The sequence below is a fragment of the Typopeltis vanoorti genome, chromosome 4 (assembly GCF_054136105.1).
Source record: "Typopeltis vanoorti isolate ZY-2024b chromosome 4, IOZ_Tvanoo_1.0, whole genome shotgun sequence".
In the NCBI taxonomy this organism is placed as follows: domain Eukaryota; kingdom Metazoa; phylum Arthropoda; class Arachnida; order Uropygi; family Thelyphonidae; genus Typopeltis; species Typopeltis vanoorti.
In genome coordinates, this window is record NC_143552.1 from 141,836,808 (window position 1) to 141,860,742 (window position 23,935).

At 36.5% G+C, this 23,935-nt stretch overlaps 1 protein-coding gene across 1 annotated transcript in view; it reads left to right on the top strand.

The window, feature by feature from the left end:
- LOC150107728 (uncharacterized) overlaps positions 1-22,961 on the top strand; it is an 80,332-nt gene extending 57,371 nt beyond the window's left edge. The window contains exons 4-8 of the mRNA XM_090392177.1: positions 9,387-9,626; positions 12,294-15,844; positions 17,734-18,010; positions 19,897-20,025; positions 21,782-22,961. Coding sequence (XP_090248303.1) covers positions 9,387-9,626; positions 12,294-15,844; positions 17,734-18,010; positions 19,897-20,025; positions 21,782-21,939 — 4,355 coding nt within the window. The 3' untranslated portion in view covers positions 21,940-22,961. The remainder of the gene's footprint in view (positions 1-9,386; positions 9,627-12,293; positions 15,845-17,733; positions 18,011-19,896; positions 20,026-21,781) is intronic.
- The last annotated feature ends 974 nt before the right edge of the window (positions 22,962-23,935 follow it).

Genomic DNA, 23,935 nt, shown 5'->3' on the forward strand with positions numbered 1-23,935 from the left:
GAGATAGCAGTGGAGTGTAAATGATCTGTACCCATCACTTAATGAGTTTACTGAAGGCTACAAAATGTGTGGTTTAGAGTTTTTTCTTTTTTCTCGACTAGAATGCAGGACCATTTCAGTTTGGAACAAATATGCTGTCAGATGGGTACAAAGGTCACTGGACGCTAGACGAAGAATATACTCCAATGGAGAGAGAGCTGCTTTTTTTCGAATGTTGAAGTCAAGATGAGTATAGGGTGAACGTGATATACTTCAAGATTTCTGATAAAGGAACACTGCTGTGTGCAGATCGTTATTCACTACAAGTTATGAGATTACTAGGAATCTACCATCTGTTTGTTATCGCTCTGAGTGATCTTCATTCAAAGGGCTGATGCTGGTTGGGAATGACCTGTTGTGACTAGTGGCGCCATCTAAGAAATTATATATACTGATAACATATTTTAACTTAATTTTAATGTGTAATTATTTTCCTCTATTTAGCCATAGCGAATATTTCCTATGAAAATCTATACAATTAATATAGCTTAAGATTTCATAAAAATTAATTGTCCCTCTAATTCTAGTCTATTATGTTATGCGTTTTGTAAAAAGTGACTTTTTTGTATTAAGCTACAGCATTCTGCTGCTAAAAAAAAAAAAAATAATTTCCTCCATCCCAACCAACTCTGCTGTTAAACAGTCCTTATAAGGACTGGCTTAAAGGGGCGAAGCAAGAATGCTTTTCATATTCCCCGTTATCTGTAGAGGACAGTGTAGGGATAAGGTGGTACTGAGCAATTAAAGCTCTGATCATGGCAGGAGGGTAACAAGCAATTGCCGAGCCTCAGTTAGAACTTCATTGGCTACAGCATTGCTATCCATTACCCTCCAAGGGTATTGGATTGAATGAATCAATCACCGCATCTCACGGTCCGGATTCCACGTTCCTGCTGTTAAACAATTTTTATATGAGAAATTGTATGAATAATATATACTATTTTTTAATTGGTGTATTATGGAAATTTATTTCTAGAGTAATCTTTTTTTATATTATTCTAATTATAATACTTGTACCTCCTTAAATATTAAATTTTATGTTTAAATTATAGCTTTATTTAATATTTTTGAAAAGTTTGACTACCTTGGTCGGAATCATGCTGCTTTTAATTTAATTCGTATTGCGTGACGTGAAAGCAGTGGAGCGGTGCCCTCTTTCGGTTCAAATCTAAACTAGTGAATGAAGTAGTAAAGGAAATTGATAAGCGATAAATGAAACGCGAACGAATTTATTAAAACCGATCGATGTTCTTCGTATTTTCTTAAGATAATAGTCAAAGAAAAAGAATACAGCGAGAGAACAGACGATTTTGCTTTTATTTTCCGAGCAAGCGAAAAATAATTAAAAATAGTTCACGTTTTATTGATAGAAAACCGTCGAAGACCGTTAGTTCTATAAAGAAAAGGGAAACTGCAAACGAATACACACGCGGAGAGAGAAAGTAATTAAATGTTTGCCACCTTTAGTGATTTTCAAATAGAGCTCAAACTTGCTTCGCTTAAGTCTTTGTATCAGATTCAAAAGGATACAAGCAAATTAAATACAAGCGATTCAACACTTTCCTTGATAACAAAACAATACAATTCCACTCTGACATTAACATTTTCACCTCATATATAAAACTTACAGGTGTAAGTTAATCTTTTAAATTAAAAATAAAACTAGAAAATAGAAGTTATTTTTTAATTTTAAAAGCGCATTTTAATTATACCGTGTTTCTTATTGTATATAAAACTTGATCTTTTTTCCAGAAAATTTTCTAATAAATTATCTTACAATGTTAATATTTATAAATACTTCAGATAATGAATGTTTATTTCCAATATGAGTTTATATATACTTAAGGGAGATTGCTAGATTTAAGAGTGTTAGGATTGTCAGTGTGCTGCACAGATATGATAGTCCAGAAATGAGGAGGGCATTGATGTTGAATGAAATGTTAGCTAGGATGTGTAGGAAAAGAGGGGTAGAATATGGGGATAGCTTTCAAAAGTGCTATGGCATGAGAATTTTAAGGGGAGAGATGTTGATGGTGCATGGGAGATTATCAAGGAGTATTTGATGAAAGCTGTATCTGACTGTATTTCCGGAATCAGGTAGGAGTAAGATGGATGAGTAATATTATTTAGCGAGAGTTACAGATAAAGAGAAAGTTGTGGTTATAAGTATAAAGAAAAAGGTGATGAGCAGTACAAGATACAGGCAAGAAAGGTAAATTGCATAGTAAGGAAGTCCAAAGTTAATTATGAGAGGAAGCCAGCTGATGAGTCCAAAAAAAATCCTAAGGAGTTCTTTCGCTATGTGGCAAGTAAAAGGAGGAATAACTTTGGAAAGATGACTTAAAAATGTTGATGGTAAGGAAATTACAGAAGCTAATCAAATAGTTGAGTTGCTTAGTGATCATTTTACAACAGTGTACCATCTGGATTGTAATACTTAGTACCGAATGTGTCATTGACTGATGAGTCTAGTGATAGAAGAATTTGAGGTGCTTTGTATATTACAGAACCTTAATGCTAACACTGCCATTGGGTTAGATGGCATATCAGCCCATGTTTTAAGGGAATGCGCAAGAGAATTTGCACTTGGCTGTTTAATTTAAGCCTCAGTTCTGGTAAAGTCCCAATTGAGTGGAAAGAAAGGGGAAATTATTTCACTATATAAAGGGGGTATCCAGGACTGAGGTAGCAAATTATAGACCAATCAGTATATCCGGAGTGGTTTTTAAGGTTCTGAATAAATTGATAAAAATTAGAATTCAGGACTGGGTGGACAGCAGTATGACACTTCATAAGGGGAAGCATGGTTTTGTGAAGGGTAGATCTTGTCTTAGCAATTTGCTCACTTCCTGTAATGAAGTAACAATGGAGTTGGATAAAGGAAATCCTTTTTCAGTGATCCCGCTGGACTTTGCAAAGGCATTTGACAAGATTCCGCATGGAACTCTGTCATAAATTAGAGCAAATGAGTGTGGATTCGAGGCTAGTGATTTGGATTAGAGGGTGGCTAATGGATAGATATCAAAGAGTGGTTTATGGTGGAGCGGAGTCCAGTAGAAGGCAGGTGACTAGTGGTGTGCCTCAGAGTTCAGTGCTTGGTCCTCTGTTATTTAATTTGTGCATCCAATGATATTGGGAATATCATGAAACTATTATTTACTTGACTAACATACAGAATTAAGTCTTTAATTTATTAATACTAGTGGTCAAGAAAAATGTCATAATATGACATTGGGAATACTTTGAAAGGGAATATCCACTTGTTTTCTGATGATGCAAAACTGGGAAGAGCGATAGTTAATTCAGATGATGAGGATATCTTACAGGATGACTTAAATAGGCTGGTGGTTTGGGCTAAACTAAATGGCTGCCAGTTTAATGTGGCCAAGTGTAAGGTGATGCACTTCGGAAGGATGAGATCACATGCTGCTTACTATATTGATGGAACTAAACTGCAGGAGGTTGATGAGGTTAAGAACTTGGGAGTTATTGTGGACAGAGAACTTAAGTTTCGAGGGCATATTGCAAAGGTTGCCAAAACTTCGCATCAGATTATATGGTTATTGAAGAACACTGACAAGCAGGGATAAGGAAGTGATTGTCCCACTTTATAAGGCATTAATAAGACCTCATTTGGACTATTGTGCACAGATCTGGTCACCTGGATTTCTTGGTGATGTGGAAATGGTGGAGAAGATTCAGAGGTGGGTTACGAAAAATGTTGCAGGCCTGTGGGATGTCCCCTACGAGGATAGATTGAAGGTCTGTGGGCTTCAAAAACTAGTTGATGGACGTATGAGAGGAGATATGATAGAGGCATATAAATTATTAAAAGGGTTTTATAGGATTGATACTGATAACTTTTTTTAAACGAGAGGTCATCCCTGGAGATTGTCTAAGAGTATGGTTAACAAGGGTGTTAGGACTACATTTTTTGCTTGGAGGGTTGTGAATGGGTGGAATGAGTTGCCAGAGGTGGTGGTGAATACTTCGTCTGTGAATGAATTTAAGAAGAAGTATGACAGGTATTGTGTGAATAACGGTTAGTATGTCAATGTTGAGTCTCCCGCGATGAGTCTTTTTGACTATGGAGGCACTTTATATATAATAATTAATATTCACACTATGGATAGTAACTAAAACATATCGTTAATTATATTATTAGCAGACTATTCAAAATTTAATTTTTATTTATAATTTTTTATCTTGTATAATTGTGATAATTATTACAAAATGAAAACTGAATTAGAAATAAAATTATATTGTAATTTGTTTATTTTACTATCAAATCAAAAATGCTCTTGTATAACATGAGTAACCATTTCTATGGTTACTGGTGGTCAATCAGGATTCATTCAATCCAATATCCTTGGAGGGTAATGGATGGTAATGCTGTAGCTAATGAAGTTCTGAGGCTCGGCTATTGCTGTTACCCTCCTGCCATGATCAGAGCTTTAATAGCTCAATAACACCTTATCCCTACACAGTCCTCTACAGATAACGGGGAATATGAAAAGCAATATTGCTTCGCCCCTTTAAAGTCCTTATAAGAACTAAGGTGGTCAATCAAGTATGGATTCATTCAATCTGATATCCTTGGAGGGTAATGGATGGCAATGCTGTAGCCGATGAAGTTCTAACTGAGGCTCAGCTATTGCTGTTACCCCCCTGCCATGATCAGAGCTTTAATAGCTCAATAACACCTTATCATTACACTGTCCTCTACAGATAACGGGGAAGATGAAAACATTCTTGCTTCGCCCCTTTAAGCCAGTCCTTTTAAGGACTAAGGTGGTCAATCGACCGGAGGTTGACCGTGAGATGCGGTGATCAATACCCTTGGAGGGTAATGGATGGCAATGCTATAGACAATGAAGTTCTAACTGACGCTCGGCTATTGCTGTTACCTTTCTGCCATGATCAGAGTTTTAATAGCTCAATAACACCTTATCCCTACACTGTCCTCTACAGATAACGGGGAAGATGAAAAGCATTCTTGCTTCTTCCCTTTAAGCCAGTCTTTATAAGGACTGTGGTGGCCGGGGTAAGAATAGCTCCACTGCATGTCGTGCGAGGCAACTAAAATGGGTACCAATGGAGGGTAGTGGACGGCAATCAAGTTTTAACTGAGGCTCGGCTATTGTTGTTACCCTCCTGCCATGATCAGAGCTTATACTTCTATATTACCCTATGCATATATTTTCTTTACAGATAACGGGAAATATGAAAAACATTTTTGCTTCACCCATCTAGCCAAAAAATATATATTGATAGGGTCTGGAGAGAATTCCAAAGGGTAATGGATGGCAATGCTGTAGCCAATGAAGTTTTACCTAAAGCTCGGCTATTGCTGTTGTCCCGTCAAGACCATAGCTTACAGCTCAATAATATCCCATCCATACATTTTCTTCTACAGATAAAGGGGAATATGAAAAGCATTTTTGCTTCACTCATCGAGCCAATTTTTTTTTTTTTCCATGTTGATAATTGTGAAATGTGGCTGGACAATTTTAAATTTTTTTAAAAAATCAACTTAATACCTTCAGCCTTTTAGACGTTTTATTGCTATTAATTTTATATTGTTATTTACTTTAGACTGTAAATAACTTTCAAGCTACAAGGTAATCTGGAATTATAAAAAAACAAAATAGGCATAACTGGCTTGTAACTTTGTTCTAGCTTTAGCTAATATACAATTAATAAATATGGTTGTACTAGACTTCAGTGTATGTAGGAATACTGACATTTAATTGTTTTAATTAAATATCTAAAAGTCATTGCAAATATTTTGATGTCAAAATTTAATGGGAATATCATCCACCATTTCAAAGATTTTTCTATCGAAAATTGACGCTATACATAATCAAAAATTTATCAGGTTGACTATAATAAGTTAACTGTAGTTCCGGATTCTTTTTGGACAGAATAATAGCATACTAAACAGACAAAATTAATATTACGGGCAGCCTCGTAAACAGCTGTTCTTTCACATAACCAATGGACTTTTTATTCTTTGTTCTACAGAACAATAACATCTTGCTTGTTGCTATTTGGAATTTACGAATCTTTTGTTGCAGCAATGTCAATCCACCTACCTGTTGATAAGCATCTGAAAGAATCAACATTTTCTTTGCATTCGTATGCTAATCCCCTCTGTGATCAGGTTTACAATTAGGACGTCGTTCTAAACAAGTGGGCGATCCTTAGTGTGTGATGCATGGCTTTACAGTAAAATGCATGAAAGAACTACACATGAAAAATATTTTCTTATGAAGAGTAAATTAAAATGCTGCTGATTGTATGTAGCATTAACTCTGTTTTAATCATATTTACCGAAGATTGAAATATGTATTATATTGATATGCTCCGTACACATTTATAACTTGGCGTTTCTTCTTTTTCGGGGTATGACTGGCTTTCTTTATCTTTTTAATAAGCACTAGGGATCGATAGAAAAATTGTCATCCCCTTCTTCTTCTCCCCACACAAAAATCTCGTGACATCTAATTACTATGCAAATGAATGCATATTCAGTGGAAAATTACGGCATGGGATGGTAGAGAAATTAGTGTCTATTACGGACAGCATAAACACAAGCTAGAAAAATATTTCGTTAGCGTTTCCACATGCTGAAAGGGACAGCTATTGACTTACACCGAGCTGCTTTAGAAGATCTTTGTAATTCTTCTAATTAACATACTAATTGGTTCATTAATTAGGCTAACAGACATATACGTAAAAAGAAAAGTTTTTTTTTTTTTAAAAAAATGATATTTTTCTATCCATCGGTCAATTCTGATGGTACAAATTTAAATGTCTGATTTTCTCTTTCGGGCAGACTTGAAATAATGAACAAGAAATTTCGTCCCAAGATAAAAAAAAAAAAATAAGCTTTGAAAAAAAGTGTTGAAAAGTGGGAAAATCTTTTTGGTATCGGAAGATTGTATAAAAATTGTAGACTGCTAATGTTAACTGTACGAAAGAGATGAAAAGGAACTGAAATTTGTTAGAAGACAGGAAAAGAATGTATTTTATTCTTTAGAACATCGATCCCTAAAGAAGAACATTGAAGAAAATTGGAAAGAATGAGACAGTAAAAAGAAGCGAATGAAGACGTTAAGGTTTTAATGATAAATGGGGGTAAAATATTTAATTGAAGAATATCGTATGTTTGGAAACAGTGTTTAGTTGTTTTTTCTTATTGTTTTTATTAATATTAAATAATAATAATATTATTATGAGAAATAAATATTAATATAATAATGAGAAATAAATATATTAATATGAGAATTATGAGATATAAATATATTATATTAATTTTGTGAAAAGTAAAGAAGTGAAGCTTTGAAGTTTCAATGATAAATGTAAAAAAAGTTATTCGGAGGAGAAAATTTGGTTAAAAAATATTGTATGTTTGGAAAGGTGTTTAGATATTATTTATTTAATGTTTAAAAAAAAACAATTTTATAAGAATTTAAATATTTTTAAGATAATTAATTAGATATCCATTTTTTTTGTATAAAAAAGATATGAAGAAACTAAATGAAAAATATGAAGGTAACTGGAAACTGATTCTTTTCACTAAATAAGCCACCATGATGAAAAGACCAAGCAAGACTGCGCAGAACACGAAAAATATGGATGACGTAATAATCATGAACAACAGACCAAAAAAATTGCTCAAGACGTAAATACGGGTAAAGACTCATTAACATAAGGCTAGGAAAGATGCTTCTGTAGGCGTTATTAGGTCTTTATTTGTGGTTCTTTGAACATGCACAAAGATTCATTTCATTAATGATTGTTGTGCTTTTTTTAAAGACTTTCTGATGCATTCTACGGGGTACCATTGAAGCCATCTTAAAATATCGATCTTTAACGTTCGTGCAACCCCAATCAGTTGGGTCTCGTAGCTCAGCATTAAGAGACCCAGTGGTGTCATTCTCCACGTACGCAGTTCGACAATAGGTTCCACTCTTTATCTGAAGAGATCATCAATGTCAACGACTCTTTTTCGCAGGTGATGTTTACCGACTTAAGAAAACAAAACAGCAATTTAAGTAACTTCGACTTTTTTTTTTCTTTTTTTTTCGTTCACCGAGTCGATTTTGAAAAATTAATCGATGGGCACGCACTTCGAAATCCTCCCCCCCCCCATCAATTCAGAAGACCTTTCGCAATGAAAGCGAAGAACTGCGCACACAGCGGAAATTGCACTTTAAGGAAACCTGATAGAGAATCCTTTACCGGAAATGACGTGTTCCATTATTGTTTAAGTACTAATAGTGCTGTCAAAGGAGAGCAAAAAGATTGCATCCATTTGGCATTTATAAAAGTAGCAGCGTTCTCTCTTTAGCTTATTTCCCCCCCCCCCCTAACTCCCCTCTCGCTTCCCTAGCTGCTTAACACCACCCACAAAGTGCTTTATCATGAGACGCCCTTCATTTAATTCCTAAGTCTGCAGGCGAGAAGAATCTTGATCCATGAATGATGGCATTCCTTACTGAGAAACATGATCTTAAAGAGGTTGTTGAACCCTCTCCCCCCCCCCCCTTATTTTGTAGCGTGTCTACTACGAGAGGGTGGGTTTATCGTAATAAGAACAGTGTGGAAAAGTTGGAAAAAAAAATCAATTTTGATCATGAGTGGAATATTGGTGAATTTCTATTTATTAAAGTTGACCTAAGAAATAGGGTTATAATAATAATTCCCTAGAATTAATTAAGAATACTTTGGCGTAGGTCTTCAATTATAAAATAGACACGAAAAACTATACATAATAGTTTTTATCTCAGTCGACCTCGTTTTTCGTGATTTTGATTGCTGTGAAAACTAGTTTACAAGTAAGGCGAACATGTTAATTCCATTACATGATACAATAGAAAAGATGTTCGTTTTCGTTTCTCTATTGTTTGAGTATTAGATTCAAGCTAAGCTATAAAAGAATGCCATAATTAACTAGAGAATAGGTGCAGAACCTAAATCTAAAGCAAAGAATGATAATTCGTCGTCATACTCGTAGTACCCAATTGTTAACTATAGTTCATGGATGCATATTTTGACATCCACAGTTTTTGGTACCAGATTTTATTCTCTGTGTATCCTATATTTCATAAATATTTTATTTTTTGTAGAAAAATATTTAAATTATTATATAGTATATTAATGTAATTAAAATATTACTATTTATAAAATTACATTTTTGCTTTATTTTTAAATATTTAATGAAATATTATTAAGAAATTTTCAACACTTAAATTTATTACATATGAAACTGATATATCATTTCCCCCCCCCACCCCCATGTGAGATAAAATTTAGAAGGTTTCTTCTTTCTTATTTTACAGGTATACATCCGGGCAATGTAGTCCAAGAACAACCATTTGAAAAAGGCAAAGAATCGTACACTATTCAACAAAATGCTATTTCCATTAAAAACGAAGAATTCTTTTACAAACCATCACAAGAGATTGCTCATCAGAGCATGAAAGAAGAGACAATTGGTGATTTAAGCATATCCAATATATCTAAGGACTTAGTAGAACAGAACTGTGGGCAACTGGATAAAGACAAATTGGACACTTCAGGTAAGTTTGAGTGAGAAATTTAGTTCATTTAATGACACTGTTGACGAATGAATTAATGTTGAAATAATGAATAAAATAGACATATTGGGCCTACGCAGCCATTGGAATAGTACGTTTCTGATAAGCATGTTGGAGATGAAAATTTCTAACTGGAAATGATTGAAATATGATAATTCATTTAGATTAATGGCCATACTGATTATCATTATTAATTAGCGTTGCCTTGTGATCTGGGCGAAATGATAGCGGTAAATTGATTAGGCTGTTGCGAAGCGACCAGACGCAAATGATTTTTGTGCCTGCATTAAGAAGGTGCGACCACTCATTTGGGGGAAGAGCATGATTTGCTCCATCGGAACTCATTAATCCTTGAGACGAGTATCAATGACTGTTGAGCTTGCATTTCCAGTCATTACCACTCGACTCAGTTTAAACTACACCCCTTTTTTTTTTGCTATTTTGCCTTTTTCCCACGCACTCACCAGTCGGAGGGCTCTTCCTGATCCAGCCAACCAAGGGTGGAGCGCACCAATTTCCACCGCGGATAATAGCTGTTATGTCTAATGATATTTAGATTGCCGTGCGATTTTAATGACTTGCTGACCTCGGTTGACGTCCATTACAATTCGATGTGTCAGCCGACCTCTTTTTTCCCTCCCCCGCTGTACTCAACAGGACGTTCTGTACATCTCCCAGAAGCCTTGAAATTTTGGTTTGGAACTTGAATGCACTGATTTCAACTCTTAATGTTGACTCCTTTTTTGCTGTTACGCCCACTAGATTGACGTACTTCTTTATGTCCTTCTCTAATTATGATGATCACGTTTCGATATAACGGTAAACTATACGTACAGAATCAAAGTTGCATGACAAGAGTTATATACAAACAACGTTGATTTAATCGTGTAATTATGCTGAAAATAATAGAAGTTGTTTTTAGTGCATAGAGTAATATTGTCTAAGTTCTCCACTTAACAACTCTGAAATCAAATGAATTATGTATAATTATGATTATCGCCAATAATAAGTAATGCAAGTGAAATTATGGGATAAACATGTTTTTAAAGCAGTCAGAAGTTTTTATTCACATTTATTTTTATTTCACTTGAATTTTTTTTTACAAATAGTTGCACAGATTTCATGCTTCAGCTTAAAATCATTTAAAATAAGCCCAACACCGTGAACGAATAGAAAAGTGTTTTAAAGATAGTGCAGTACATCAGGAAAATAGGCATGGAATCAGCTGTAGATTGCATAAAGGATACTTTATTTTGCCTAAATACTAGTGCATCAGAGCGTCTTTTAAGATTTCGAAGTTTACAAAATTATAAATTATTTCTAGCGCTTTCAAAAAATATCTTTTAGTCTTGTGAATAAACTGCTTAGATTTTTCTTAGTTTTGGCGTGAAGTTTTAGTTTGACCACCAGAGGTCTCTGAATTATTGTACAGAAAATGGCCATAATGCGAGTGTTTTTTTTTTTTTAAGATGCAGGCTTAAAAGTGATTACTTTCTGAATGAAAAAAAAAATCCCACTCAGCTTTTAGGTAAGATTCCTTATGGGGAATAGGATGACTCTTGCCTTCAAAGGTTCAAGAGTGCGATCTGTTGCCAAAGTTGTGCTGGAACAAATACGGTTTCGATTCCAACATGAACTTTTTATGAACTCAGTTGATTGTATCGCAACGAGATTCATTTCCTTAGTTTCACCGTCTTGGGCCGCCCAACTTCCAGTCCAAACTTCGGTTCTATGACTGCTCTCAAAGACGAAAGAACATTTTCAACAAGAGATCATATCTTGTCAGATGCCGAAACGAAGATGGGGATGAAGACGTGATTTCTCAAATAAGACTCCATTCTGTCGTGAAACGACCTAGAACGTTGGCGAATGTATTTGGATCGCAGAAGTGATGTTTGAGACTTTTGATTGCCATTATCGAAACAGATGTCCGAGTGGCTATGCGCTTCGCAACCATATGCCTGGGAAAGGAGTGTCCTGGGTTCGATTCCCGTCGACGTGAGAAGCTTAAGGATCTTTCTCAGTCATAGCCGGTCTTGGGTGTGGACAGCAAGGTTTTCCTCTCCAGTTTATCTGGGGGTTTGCCTCCCGCAAGTAGGCAAACCGGCCACTTGAACACACGGATGACAGTCAGGAATACCTGAGACCCAGCCATAGGCTTGATTCTTCAGCTATGCCGGTCCCGAGCCCGGATAAAATTTGGAGGGAATGAGATGGTGCCGTACTTCCCCGTAAAAGGGGCCTCACGGCCGTAATATCATCATACGCTAATATTATTATTATTCGAAACAGATGTAGCCTTTATTTTTTAAATGCATTTATTAACTTTTGTATACTTTGTCTTAATTATTAAGACATTACATAAAGAATCATTAACAATCTGAATCATTTTCGTCGAATGGTTTTTTCTAAACTCAAAATCACTAGATAAATGAATCTAAAATTCTAAAAATAAGGGCCTAATAATAAACTTGCATTAAATGCTATGACTCTTATTTTAACATGGCTTGGTTTACCGTATATATATCGACGAAATAAATTTAGATATAAGTTATTTGACTATCTGCCATGTATTTTTAATTTAATTTAATTTAATTTTTTTTTTTTTGATCATTATATATCTATTTAATTCTTATCTATTTTTCGCAGATCTTTCATCTATCGAACATAAAACTATGGAATTAGTAGAAACCTCTTCTCATATTACAATCGATTGCAGTCCATCCCCTCCCACATTTTCTCGTCTTCCTCCGGATGGACACGAATTTCCACCGGACTACAACGATCCATGTTCAGTGCCAAACTCCGTAGCAGTATTCGATTTTTCAACCAATATAAAACCAGTAGAATTAGAAGATTCAGGTATCTTTCTGGAAGATAGCATTTCTTCTTCCAGCATTTCAATTTCAAGTATTAATTCGCATCCACCGAAGACTGAGAATTCTAATGGGGAAATCTATACTGCATACATGGATTGCATCAATTTAAACAAACCATCTGATGACAAACCGAAAGATCTTTGTTCTAAAGAAGATACACTTCCAAGTAAAAACATACGATCGGAGGTATGCATCGAGATCAATTCTAATAAGGCTTATGACCAAGAAGATAAAGAATGTCCCATGAAAGATCTAGATAGTGATTTGATAGTTGAATATGTGAAGCCTGAACAACAGTCAAATGTACAGGACGAATCGGAATGTGTTGTAAAAGCTCCACTCGTGGAAGAATGGAAAGAACCTGAGGACGACTCAAACATGATATCGATGCAATCATCATTGTATATTGGCAATTTAACCCAGCCTGTTCCAAAGAAGGAGGTTGAAACTATCATTGAATCCCAAGAAGAGAAAGCGAAAGAAGACGAATACACAAAATGTGTGGATTTAATTCCCGATGGCAGATGCGAAGAGAGGACTTTTACCATGAAGGAGAGAATTGCATTGTTTTCTTCAGGTTATTCTCCTCCTCTGTCAGTAAAAAGTGAAAGGATGGCATCTAGAGAGAGTGATTTAGAACCTACTATGAAACACGCATTTTCTACCGGAGCCCTTAATGATAGTGAAAGCTTTGACAACGAAGATGACGATGATTCCACAGACATTGAACTCTCATCCCCACAGATGGAACAGAATTATTGGACAAGCAACGAGACCATAACGAATCTTACCGATTCCACTGAAAAGCTTATAGAAGGATATGACAGAATGCAGTCGACAACTACATCCCAGTTAAGTAGAACATTAGGAACAAATCAGCAATCAAATGTCTTTGCTGATGGGAAAGATCTTTTATTCAAAAGAGGAAGATATTCTGTGCCCAGCTATCCAGAAACTCAACTCAATAATTATCGCTATAGTCGGCTTGGTATCAACAGTTACCGTACGCTCGAAGAGGCATTGAAAAGAACCACAATTGGAACTCTTTATTCCCATAAGAATAATAGAAAGCAAAATGTACCCAAACTGAAAGGTTTAATCATTCCTGATCGGCCAGCGCAAGTACCAACTGTAAGTAAAATGCTTCCGACCATCGTAAGTTCGGATTCGGTCCTCACTAACAAAAAGAACCTGAAGAATGCAGAATATGTACATCAATCGGATGATCGTCTAGTATCCAAGAATCCCACAGATTTAAGGAGATCAATGGAAACAGATTCAAATAAAAAGCTCTCTTCTTTTCTCTTGGATCCTCCATGGAAGAGTGGAAGGAGTAACTTGCCAAAATATTCTCCTGCTTTCAAACGACGAACGTTGGAACTTCCTAGACCAGCCGATTCCACAATGGTTAGTGACTCTCCATTAATTTCTCCATCGATGGCTTCTCCTACGTTTAGCTCCTGTTTCCAGAATACGAATTTGTGTTTTCTTGGGAAGCAATCTCCAGCAGGAACTTCTCTTTTAACATCAGCTTCGAGTCCTAAACATAAAACGGACGTGCATTTCAACACAAGACCACTAATAAGCCTTTCCTCATATCCCTCAACCCCTCCGTCTATTGCTGCACAGTTAGCCAAGAGTCCACTCACAATGTCCAGTAAACTATCTGCACCAGAACGCAAATCATTGGAGGATTTAACTGCGACTTCATATTCTGCTAGTAAGATTTCGGATGACGGAGTTAGAGCTGAATGCCAAAAGAAAACGTTGGATCGGTTAAGTAGCTGGTTGAGAAAAGATCAGCTGACTGATGCGGGATCGGGTGTCACTACAGTGGGACCCAGTATTAAATCAGGACTTGTAGACTTGAGTAATCATAAAAGTCCCAAACAATTAGAGAAATCCACCTCGGAAAATATCTTTAACTTAGCTAAAACGGACTTAAAGGGAAATCTTCGAAAAACTAATTCTCTTTTGTATCTAAATTCTACTGACCACTCTTCAAAGAGGGACTATCTCTCAAAATCTATGGTGAATGGATTTTCCAAAGAATCCCATCAGCCTGACAAAGGCTTCTTCAACGACGACATGAATAATTGTACAAAGGAAAAACGTATGAACCCGCCAATATACCCACCATATGGTTCCCAAAGGCCATCGTGGCTGGAAACAAGGAGATCCATGTCCGATCGGGAAGAGAGCGATGATGACACTCGCTCCACCGTTAGTCTACAGACAGAAGACTCCAGACACATGGCTGACGACTCCTTATCTGATGCTACGAACGATTCCTTTGAAAGACCATTAGAATGTGACTTAAAGCCCCGCCATCTTAGCAAGCAGAGAACAGTGCTAAGAAATTGTATCGACACTACCGATAGCGTTCGTAATTTTAGGGCGTTAGCTGAAAAGTGGCAGCAGAGAGCTGAGGAAAATGGAGAACTAAGATCTCCTCCTCCAATTTCCCCACCACCTCCACCTACATCGGCAGCACCAAGCAAAAAAGAAACGTCCAAGGTTCCTCCTCAGGAAGGCAATGTACGACTTCCCCCATCTCTAATGCCTCGTCAGCAGGAACCCCCGGTAGACAAGAAGAAAACTCCAGCCCCTTGTTATTCAACACCTCCGAAGTCCATAACGGAAACGAAATCGCTTAAGCAAAGACCAATATCAATGATCGAGTCCAAGACTTCTGTGAAATCGGAATTTTGGTCTCATCAGTATCCGCAGGAGACCAACAACAGTTGTCCATTCACTCATGATAAATTGCCTCTTCGAAAGGACTCCTTGAACTCTTTTGATCGGCCACCCTTTGACCTACGTGCCAAATCTCAGTCCATGACATCTCTTAGCGTCAGTGATATAAGGAAGGCCTTCGAAAATCAGTGTCGAGAGCTTGTGAACGAAGCGAAACCCCCGCCTGCCAAACCCTACTGTGATACTCGGATCACGGGAGTCAACAGTCGAAAAGAGATTGCGCGGAAGTCGTCGACCCTTCCGAATCACAATCGCATGTCTTCTGTAGACTCCACGGCCAGTGAATCGGGCACGAGCAGTACTACCTCACATTATGAATCGGCGGGATCTCTTAGTCCTTCAACTCGAGAGAAATTCGGATCCGTTAGTTCTTTGGCGTCCACTTGCAGTCTGGCATCTTCTCAAGAGGTGCACCATCTTCCGGAAGAATCGAAATCGCCATCGCCCGAAGATTCGCCTTCGTCCCAGCAAATCACTGCTGTGGTGCTACACAGGGAAACGCCCAAAAGCAGTGTTGGTATCACCCTTGCTGGTGGATCGGACTATGAATCCAAGGAGATTACGGTAAGCTTTTCATTTATCGAATTATTAAAATTATCATAAATTAAAGATACCGAGAAATTAGATTACATGAAAATTCATTGAACGACAATTCGTCGAAAATTTTAAATTTTCGATAATATTATGATAAAAGTCATTCATTTGGAACAAAAACTGAACCATGCAGACAGCTTCTTGTACTGGCAACTTCTACTAATTGCGCTAAGTCAGAGTTTTTGTAATACAGTACATAATTTAGATACATTATTTCTCTGTCGCCCCGAATATAGCTGAATTGAAAACATGAACAATTCGACATTTTCTTGTAAAAGTTTCAAATAGCGAATCTGAGTAAAACTCATCCCATAATAATTGATGTTGAAGTCGCATATTACTACTAGCAACAATAATAACAATGAAGCCCGCGTAGTTCAGTCGGTAAAAACGAAGCCGTTTAGTTAGAAAGACCTGGGTAGTTCGAATGCCTTTTACGACTCGCATAATTTTTATCCGTCCGGTTCAGCTAAAGGTAAGTTATCAGGCATAATACGGAGATGGTTGGGCTTTTCTTCCCGGAAACAGGCAAATCAGTCCCATGAACAAACATGAAACCATATTCTTCTATTATTTTTCCCTATGAAAGTTGCATTGTAATCTCTTTATTCACGGTTCAGGTTTTGATCCAAATGGATCAATCATTTCATAACATTTTCGAAAATTTAAAATTTTCAGTGAACTGTTTTTTCGATGAATTCTCTGGATAGATTATACTTGGTTCTTTAACCAAGTGTAAGCAAACAAGTTTGCGCCTGAACTATTTTCAGGACTGGGGCAACTCGTAGTAAAGGTGATATGACTTCACGTCACTTGCCTTAGTATCCCATAATGCAAAGCACATATCCTTACGGACATGTATAACGCCATGCATTATGGGAAGGGTCCACTATCCAGACCGATTTCGACCTTTGTATAGGTGAAGCGGGCTCTAAAAAATAAGACGATCTCGAAAGATCGCCCATCTCAGAGTTGTTCCACTCATTGACAGGCTCACCCCGTCACCGAGAAGAACTTCTCAGCATTGGCGGCTCTACCCAGTGGTAGGCTCACCCCACCACCACCAAGCAGAGCCATAATCTCAACGGTGCCCCCACTCAGAGACGGACAAAACCTACCCCCCAAGTAGACAAACACTGTAAAGATATGTAAGGAATTAAAACAAATGTTCTGAAAATGCGTTGAAATGATGAAAATTGAATCGTTAATCTTTCCCATTTTAAAATTTCTCTTAAAAATTACGATTTCGCATTTTATATTCCCACTAAATCCAGCTATGAAAAACATTTTTGATCTCTTTTTATTGATTCTACTTCAGCTTTAATAATTATTCACTTGGAACAACGTTGCAAAAAACACACACAAAAAAAAAACTTGCGTGAAATTGTATTTAAAGAACAAAATATAATTATCTTAGCGTGCGCTGAGTTCTGATTGAATTCTTTTATTTTTGGGGTGTAATCTCGAGAGTTAATGTTTATAAGCGCATGCACACGCTGTCACCATAGTGACCACATGTAATTAGTTAGCATTGTTGATATTCTATGCAACCCGAGATTTCCATATTTAACATGGGATGGGCAGACAATCAGAATAGCCTTTCTAACAGACCTCGATTATATAATGCAGCTGAAAGTTTGGCCCGTTTCCAAAACAGTTTGGAACGATGCTACAGGGGACACCCTTTTCGTTTATAAGGGACGAGGGGTGCTTGTTTCTCACGTGCAGGTCTACGCATCGGTGGATTAATCCGGGAAGTACATTAGCGAAAATTAAAATTTAACCATTCAGTTTTTTTTTGGTCTTTTTTTTTTTTTTTGTATCAACAAGTGGAAATAATTTATTTTAAATATTTACAGATACATAAAGTAATTGCGGGCAGTCTGGCAGACAAAGATGGACGTATAAAGAAAAGAGATCGCATTCTATCTATCAACGGACACAGCATGAAAGGTCTCACTCATCGGGAGGCTTTGGATATTCTGAAAGCTCCAAGGTACGACATTGTCCTGGTTTTACTACGTGATAATGACATCAATCCAGAGGGCGCCGTGACGAATGAAAATCTGAAGACTTCTGGGTGCAAAAATGGCGGGAAAACCGAAAGAAAAGAGAGGAGATCGTCTTCATCAGGAGGTGGGTGTAATCATGTTGGTATCCGTTCGTAGTATGTAGAAAGTCACATCCATCCATTAGCATTTGCTTCATGAGAATTCATTTCGTTTTTCAGTATACAAACAAGCAAAAATCAACAAAGAATGGTGTTCGTATACATTTTTTGAATGTTTTATTTAATGAAAAGTATTGAACATTTAAAAAAAAAAATTGAATGTTTTGATGTTTTACGTTTTTACCCACTTTACGTATTTCATTTTGTATGTAGTGATATTCCAGATCTGCTCGCCTCCCTAATCCGACCAATGCGGTTCAAGGACTAGGATGGATAAGCTGAACCCTGCAATCTTGGAAATAAAAGGGTGGATTATGACAAGTGTTTGTCTAGAAGTCCTTTGTTCATACTGGAGCAAGTCTTGCGTATGTTACATCGTGGCTGTTGTCGATGTCTTTTGTGCGATGGCTGTTGGTGGAATTTTGGCAATTGCTAATTTAAGTAGGGAGGTTTCCTAGATTAAAACCGAACTCAAATGTTAATCGATTCCTCCAGAATTTTCGAAAAGTCTGACGTGAAAGCGAATGTTTAATAATTGGGTTAAAAAGGTTTGTTTTATGGATTTGAACTAATTTCAAGCCAAAGGGACAGATTGCCAGTGGAGTAGCCGATCATGAAAAGGTACCAAAATGATTAATGCATCACGCACGCCATTTAGAACAATTGGACTAATATCGTTGAGATGTTAGAACCAGTCCGAAACCAAAAAAGCTTTTGAGGGGGGATGGGGAAGGTTTTTTAGGAATTTTAAAAATCCAGTGAGAATGCCAGGACGTTGATACTGGGTGTATTTATCAATATTGAGAAATTAATCGGTGCACAAGGAGATCAGGGCTTGGATAACAGTAGAGATTATGAACAGTTGAAATGATTTTATTAAAGTTTAGTTTTTGGAGAGGAACGTCTTCAGTAAAATATGATATCCTTAATTGATGCTCTTTGGAACAACATCCAATCATAGACAATGATTGGGATTTTTTTTCCTCGAGGGATCTAAGGGGTTTTGAATTGAACGTGGATTTGCAGGTCTCATAATGGATGTAAACAAGCCTTTTTTTTCCATTTCTATTAGACCAAACTGATCTTTTGTGTAGAGATTGAAAATCTGAGTTTTATTTTGAAAAAAAAAATGAAGCCCATTTCCTCTAAGGTTAAGAAAACTCCTGGAATCAGCTGAAAAAGGAAAGGGGGTTAGAAAAAGCTCTAGTCTGACTTAGAATCAAACTTATAAACAATTGCAAATCATGTAAAATGGCGTTATAGTAACAAAGCATGAATGAAACATACTATAAAATGCAGGATTTTCAGGGCGATATCCTATCCAATGTAAGCCTCATCCTCGGGGTAATTTTAGTGGTGTCCACTAGAACGAAGAGAAAAAAATGCCATTATTAAATCACTTTAAGCTTTTTTCTTTTTTTTCCCCTTTCTTCAATTCTAGGGATTACCTCAAACCACTTCGTATATACAAATCTTGAGGTAATGTTGCTTTTAAAGACTTTCAGATACTTATAGATGGGTTTCTTGTAAGCAAAATTGCTCTAAAACTATTAAAGAAAATGATGGTCGTTGTACAATACCCATTAATGTTCTACTTCCATCTCGATGGAGAAGCATTACCCTTAATGTTAATTCTCTGAGAATTAAATAAGATAGATTTCTTAATAGGTTTTTCTCTTAAAGTTGTTACAGTAGACTATTGCAGGATCTTGCGAGTGATTCGTTAGTTGACAATAGGTTTCTTCTGAAGAAAGGTTTATTTATTATCTAAAGGATGCTACAACTCCGATGTGTATAAAAATATCTTCCTTTTCGACATAATTTAATAGTTTTTATTTTCTTTCCATTGCAGATATCAACAGCCAACCAGATGTCAAAGTTCAATTGGACAAACAAGGTTCAGGACTCGGATTCAGTCTAGAAGGTGGAAAAGATTCTCCATTTGGAGATCGGCCACTTTTAATCAAGCGAGTTTTTTCTGGTAAGTAGATGGAAGTTGTTTTTTTTTTTTTTGGGTGTGTGTGACTATCTTGCAATTAAAATAAGCTAAAGCGGGACTAGATAATTATGTCCTGCCCAGCTAATTAATATACATTATAGTACCGATAATTTTAACAGCAGATACCTTTTTAATTATCCAACAAGAACATTTTTTTTTTAAAGAATAAAAAGCTGTATAGTAAATAGCAAGCTTGCAAAACCAAAGGTATTGTGAAAAAGCACTTTTCATTAATTAATATAAATTAAACATTAGTCACTTGTTACTCCATCCACGGAATCGATTTTGTTGTAAAAAAAAAAACAGGCTTAAAAAAACAAAGGCCTGACAGCTCTGATTTATTCGTAAACTTGCACGGATTTTTCCCTCTATTCATCCGAATTTTTTTTATGATTAAAATACGAGTTTATACTGCTAACCCAACAAAGAATGGCTTTATCAATTATGCTGTTAACTGGATTTTTATAAAGAACTTGACAATTGTAAATGCAAGATTTCCTATTAAGGTCAAATAATCTTAGCAGATTCGTGATATTGCAATTTATATAATGCACGATTGTGGAAGACCAATGTGAATGTTAGATTCCTAAGTAGCTAAGGCTAGTGTTTTCGCCTGACGATCTCTTACCTGTTGTATGAAAAAAAAAAAAGGAAAAAAAAATCTGGAGGAGAGAGAATCATCAACTTCGTACCACCGATCATCATAAACAGTCATTTGAGCTAAAGTCATTTCAGAAGTTTGCGCATGCGTTGCCAGTTGAATGACGTCGTAGTTTTCCATCGCATCAATTGTAAACTAGACTTAACGTGTGCTCATTTTCCCGCCAAATACGACTACTTCAAAATGGTAGTCTCAGGTTGGATATCCCACATTAATCACTATCGTTTTCACGCGAAGTATTTTATGTTATGGGAAAATATGGATAGCAAATGCTTCCTCACTATCATACAATCCTTCCACGTTTTCATCGTATCACTCCGTGTGAAACACGTTCCCTACTATTAAAGAAGTTTCTGCTGAATGACGAATCCGGACATAAGAAGAAAAAAAAAAAAAACGACTCTTACCTAAAGGCGTGTAAAAAATATTTTGTTAAATGTTTGGTTTAACAATTTAATGTTTTTGTCCAAATTTTTTCTTTGATTGGATCATCATAGTGCAGATAATTATTAAAATTTGAAATAAGGATTAGAAGTTTAGATCATCGTACGCTAAATGCATACCATTAACAACTTCATGCATTGTTTGTATAAAATCGTTTTCAAGGATCTTAAATTTGATGTGGTTGTACCTTAAATGGAGTAGAGAGCTTCATGAACATCCCTCGATTATGAGCGAAATGTTTGAAATGATTCTCAAGGGAACCTTAAGAGAAAATATTCACCATGACAATGCTCCTGCACATTCTGCTCAACTATTTCCCCAATATTTATACCAATCGCAACATTTCATTAGTAACCACCCTCTGTACTTACAGAAACGATACCCTACGACTACTTCGTCCCCCCCCCTCCCCCACTTTCAAACTTTTAAGAACATTGAAAAGTGTCGCTGCACGCGCTCGTCCCACATCCGCTGTATCATTACTCTTTTTGATTCTATGTATATTAAATCTTTTTCGCTGTTATACGTTAAACTACTGAGTTGTAGACACGATTTGAGTACAATAAAGACATTTTTTTAAAATTCTTGATTGCTAAGAAAAGTTTAATCTTTTTTTTTTTATTATTATTATAGGAGGCGCCGCAGATAAGGAAGGGACCCTGAAGATGGGAGACGAACTTCTGTCTATCAATGACCAGCCCGTGACTTCTATGACAAGAACTGAAGCTTGGAACTTCATGAAAAAACTACCAGATGGACCCGTGCTTCTCACCATACGTCCAATGTCTTAACGGCTTTGAAAAACTACTCAATTAATATCCCAATCGGCTCATGAATATCATGTATGTCTGCGAAACAGAATTAATGTTAATAATCACTGAGTTGCCTACCAGAGGAAGGGTTAAAGAAAAAAAAATCTTCGGAAGGAGTTCCCTCTTTAAGTAAAAACTTCTTGGGAAACAAGCAAATAAGAAAGAATAGATGGATTGTAAGTATTCCACACTACTGCCTATTTAGTTGAAATCGGAGTTGATAATTCAAAGCCGACCGACTGACTGCAGGTCATTGACCTTCGTATCGGCTTTGTAACTGATTTGGTTCTGGGTTGCGATTTTGATTCCGTAGTCATGGTGATTTACATAGAAGACGAAATGGACAGTCATGAGTCAGGGTTAACTTCTGCAAGCATTGTGCCAACTATTGCTTCTGATGGGAAAAAAAAAAAGTTACTGCGCACGCGTGACATTTTGCTTTCTCTGTGCGTACATTAATGGGATTGCAGATTATTGTACTTATCAACGGTGAAATAGAGATGAACATGAATTTGTGTTGTCTATTTACGTACATTTGATCTCCGTGTACAAATTTGCCTGCATTAACAGAGTGCCTTATCACCCCCTTGTTTCTTCTACTACTTCTCCCCCCCCATTCTGCTCCCGAAACCTAATTTATCCGAGGTGCTGTAATACTTAATATTTGCAATTAGTAAACAGAAAATGGTTTGCTTGCATTTGAAGTGTGTGATAATCTACGAGGTTTGTTTTATAGTATTTTGTTGTCATCTCTGTGATATTCATTTGCTTAGTTTTGTTCCGGTGTCTGGCATCCTACCTATGTTGTTATTATCTGTTTGTATTATATTAGTTTGTTTTTGTTTTGTTTTAATGGCAGAAATGATCAAATTTTAACATGCAATAGACAAACCATTTAGTTTGTTTTGGATGTTCATAGTTGTTTCTTTTTATATATATATATGTTTTTTTTTTTTATTTTATAATCCGATAAGCAGTTGTGTTAAACGTGCTACTACCAGAAGTTATTGTGAATTATCAGCAAAATAAAATATACTTATTGTTTAAATACAATGTGAATAAATTCAAGTTTACGATTTGGTGTAGTTATTAAAGATCTCACACACACACACACACACACACACACACAGAATTTGCACAGGGTGACCCATACACCATCAAGGGATTTAAAATGTGAATCATTTTTATTATTATTTTTTTTCATTTTATTATTTTTTCTTCAGGTATTCTAAGGAGCATTTGGGAAATTAATCATGGAAAAGTTCACTACTCAACAAACTTTTGCATTTTTATTTTGCACATTTTTGTCGAGCGAATCACTTCGTGATGATCTGCATTTAATTGGCCATCACGTTCTCCAAATCTGACGACTCCCGACTTCTTTCAACGGGATTGAAGTTAGGAGAATTAGGCGGTCAGAGAGCACACGGGTTATTTGGATATGCTGTTGGAACCATTCTTGAATAAATTGCGAGCCTTGTGACAAGAGTTGTCTTGTTGGAAGAGTTCAGATCCATCTGGCCACATTGTCACCACGTAAGACAATGTGTCCAGATGAATCTGAAACAATTCCCAGATAACAATGATCAAGATGTGGTAGTATGAGGACTCGGTCATATCCATGAGATCCCACATAGCAGGATACCCACTGGCCCTTTTTCTGACAGACCCTCCAGTCTGGTTAGTTTGGATGGTCGTAACGTTTTGGTTCTTTACTATATACACAAATAAGATTATGCATACATGATTGAAATTTTAGAGAATCATAATCAAAATCACTCGGCCTGGTTGGCCGAGTGGTTAGCGTATCCGCTTTCCAGCCTAAAGGCTGCGGGTTCGAATACCGCCGTGGCATGGATTTCGCGATTGTCTGTGAAAACACTAGTAGTGGTCGGCAATAGATGGCGTTGGTGTAGATGATGCGGTTGGTGGATGAGGTTGAATGGTGCCCTCCCTCGATGAGCCTTAGACTCCC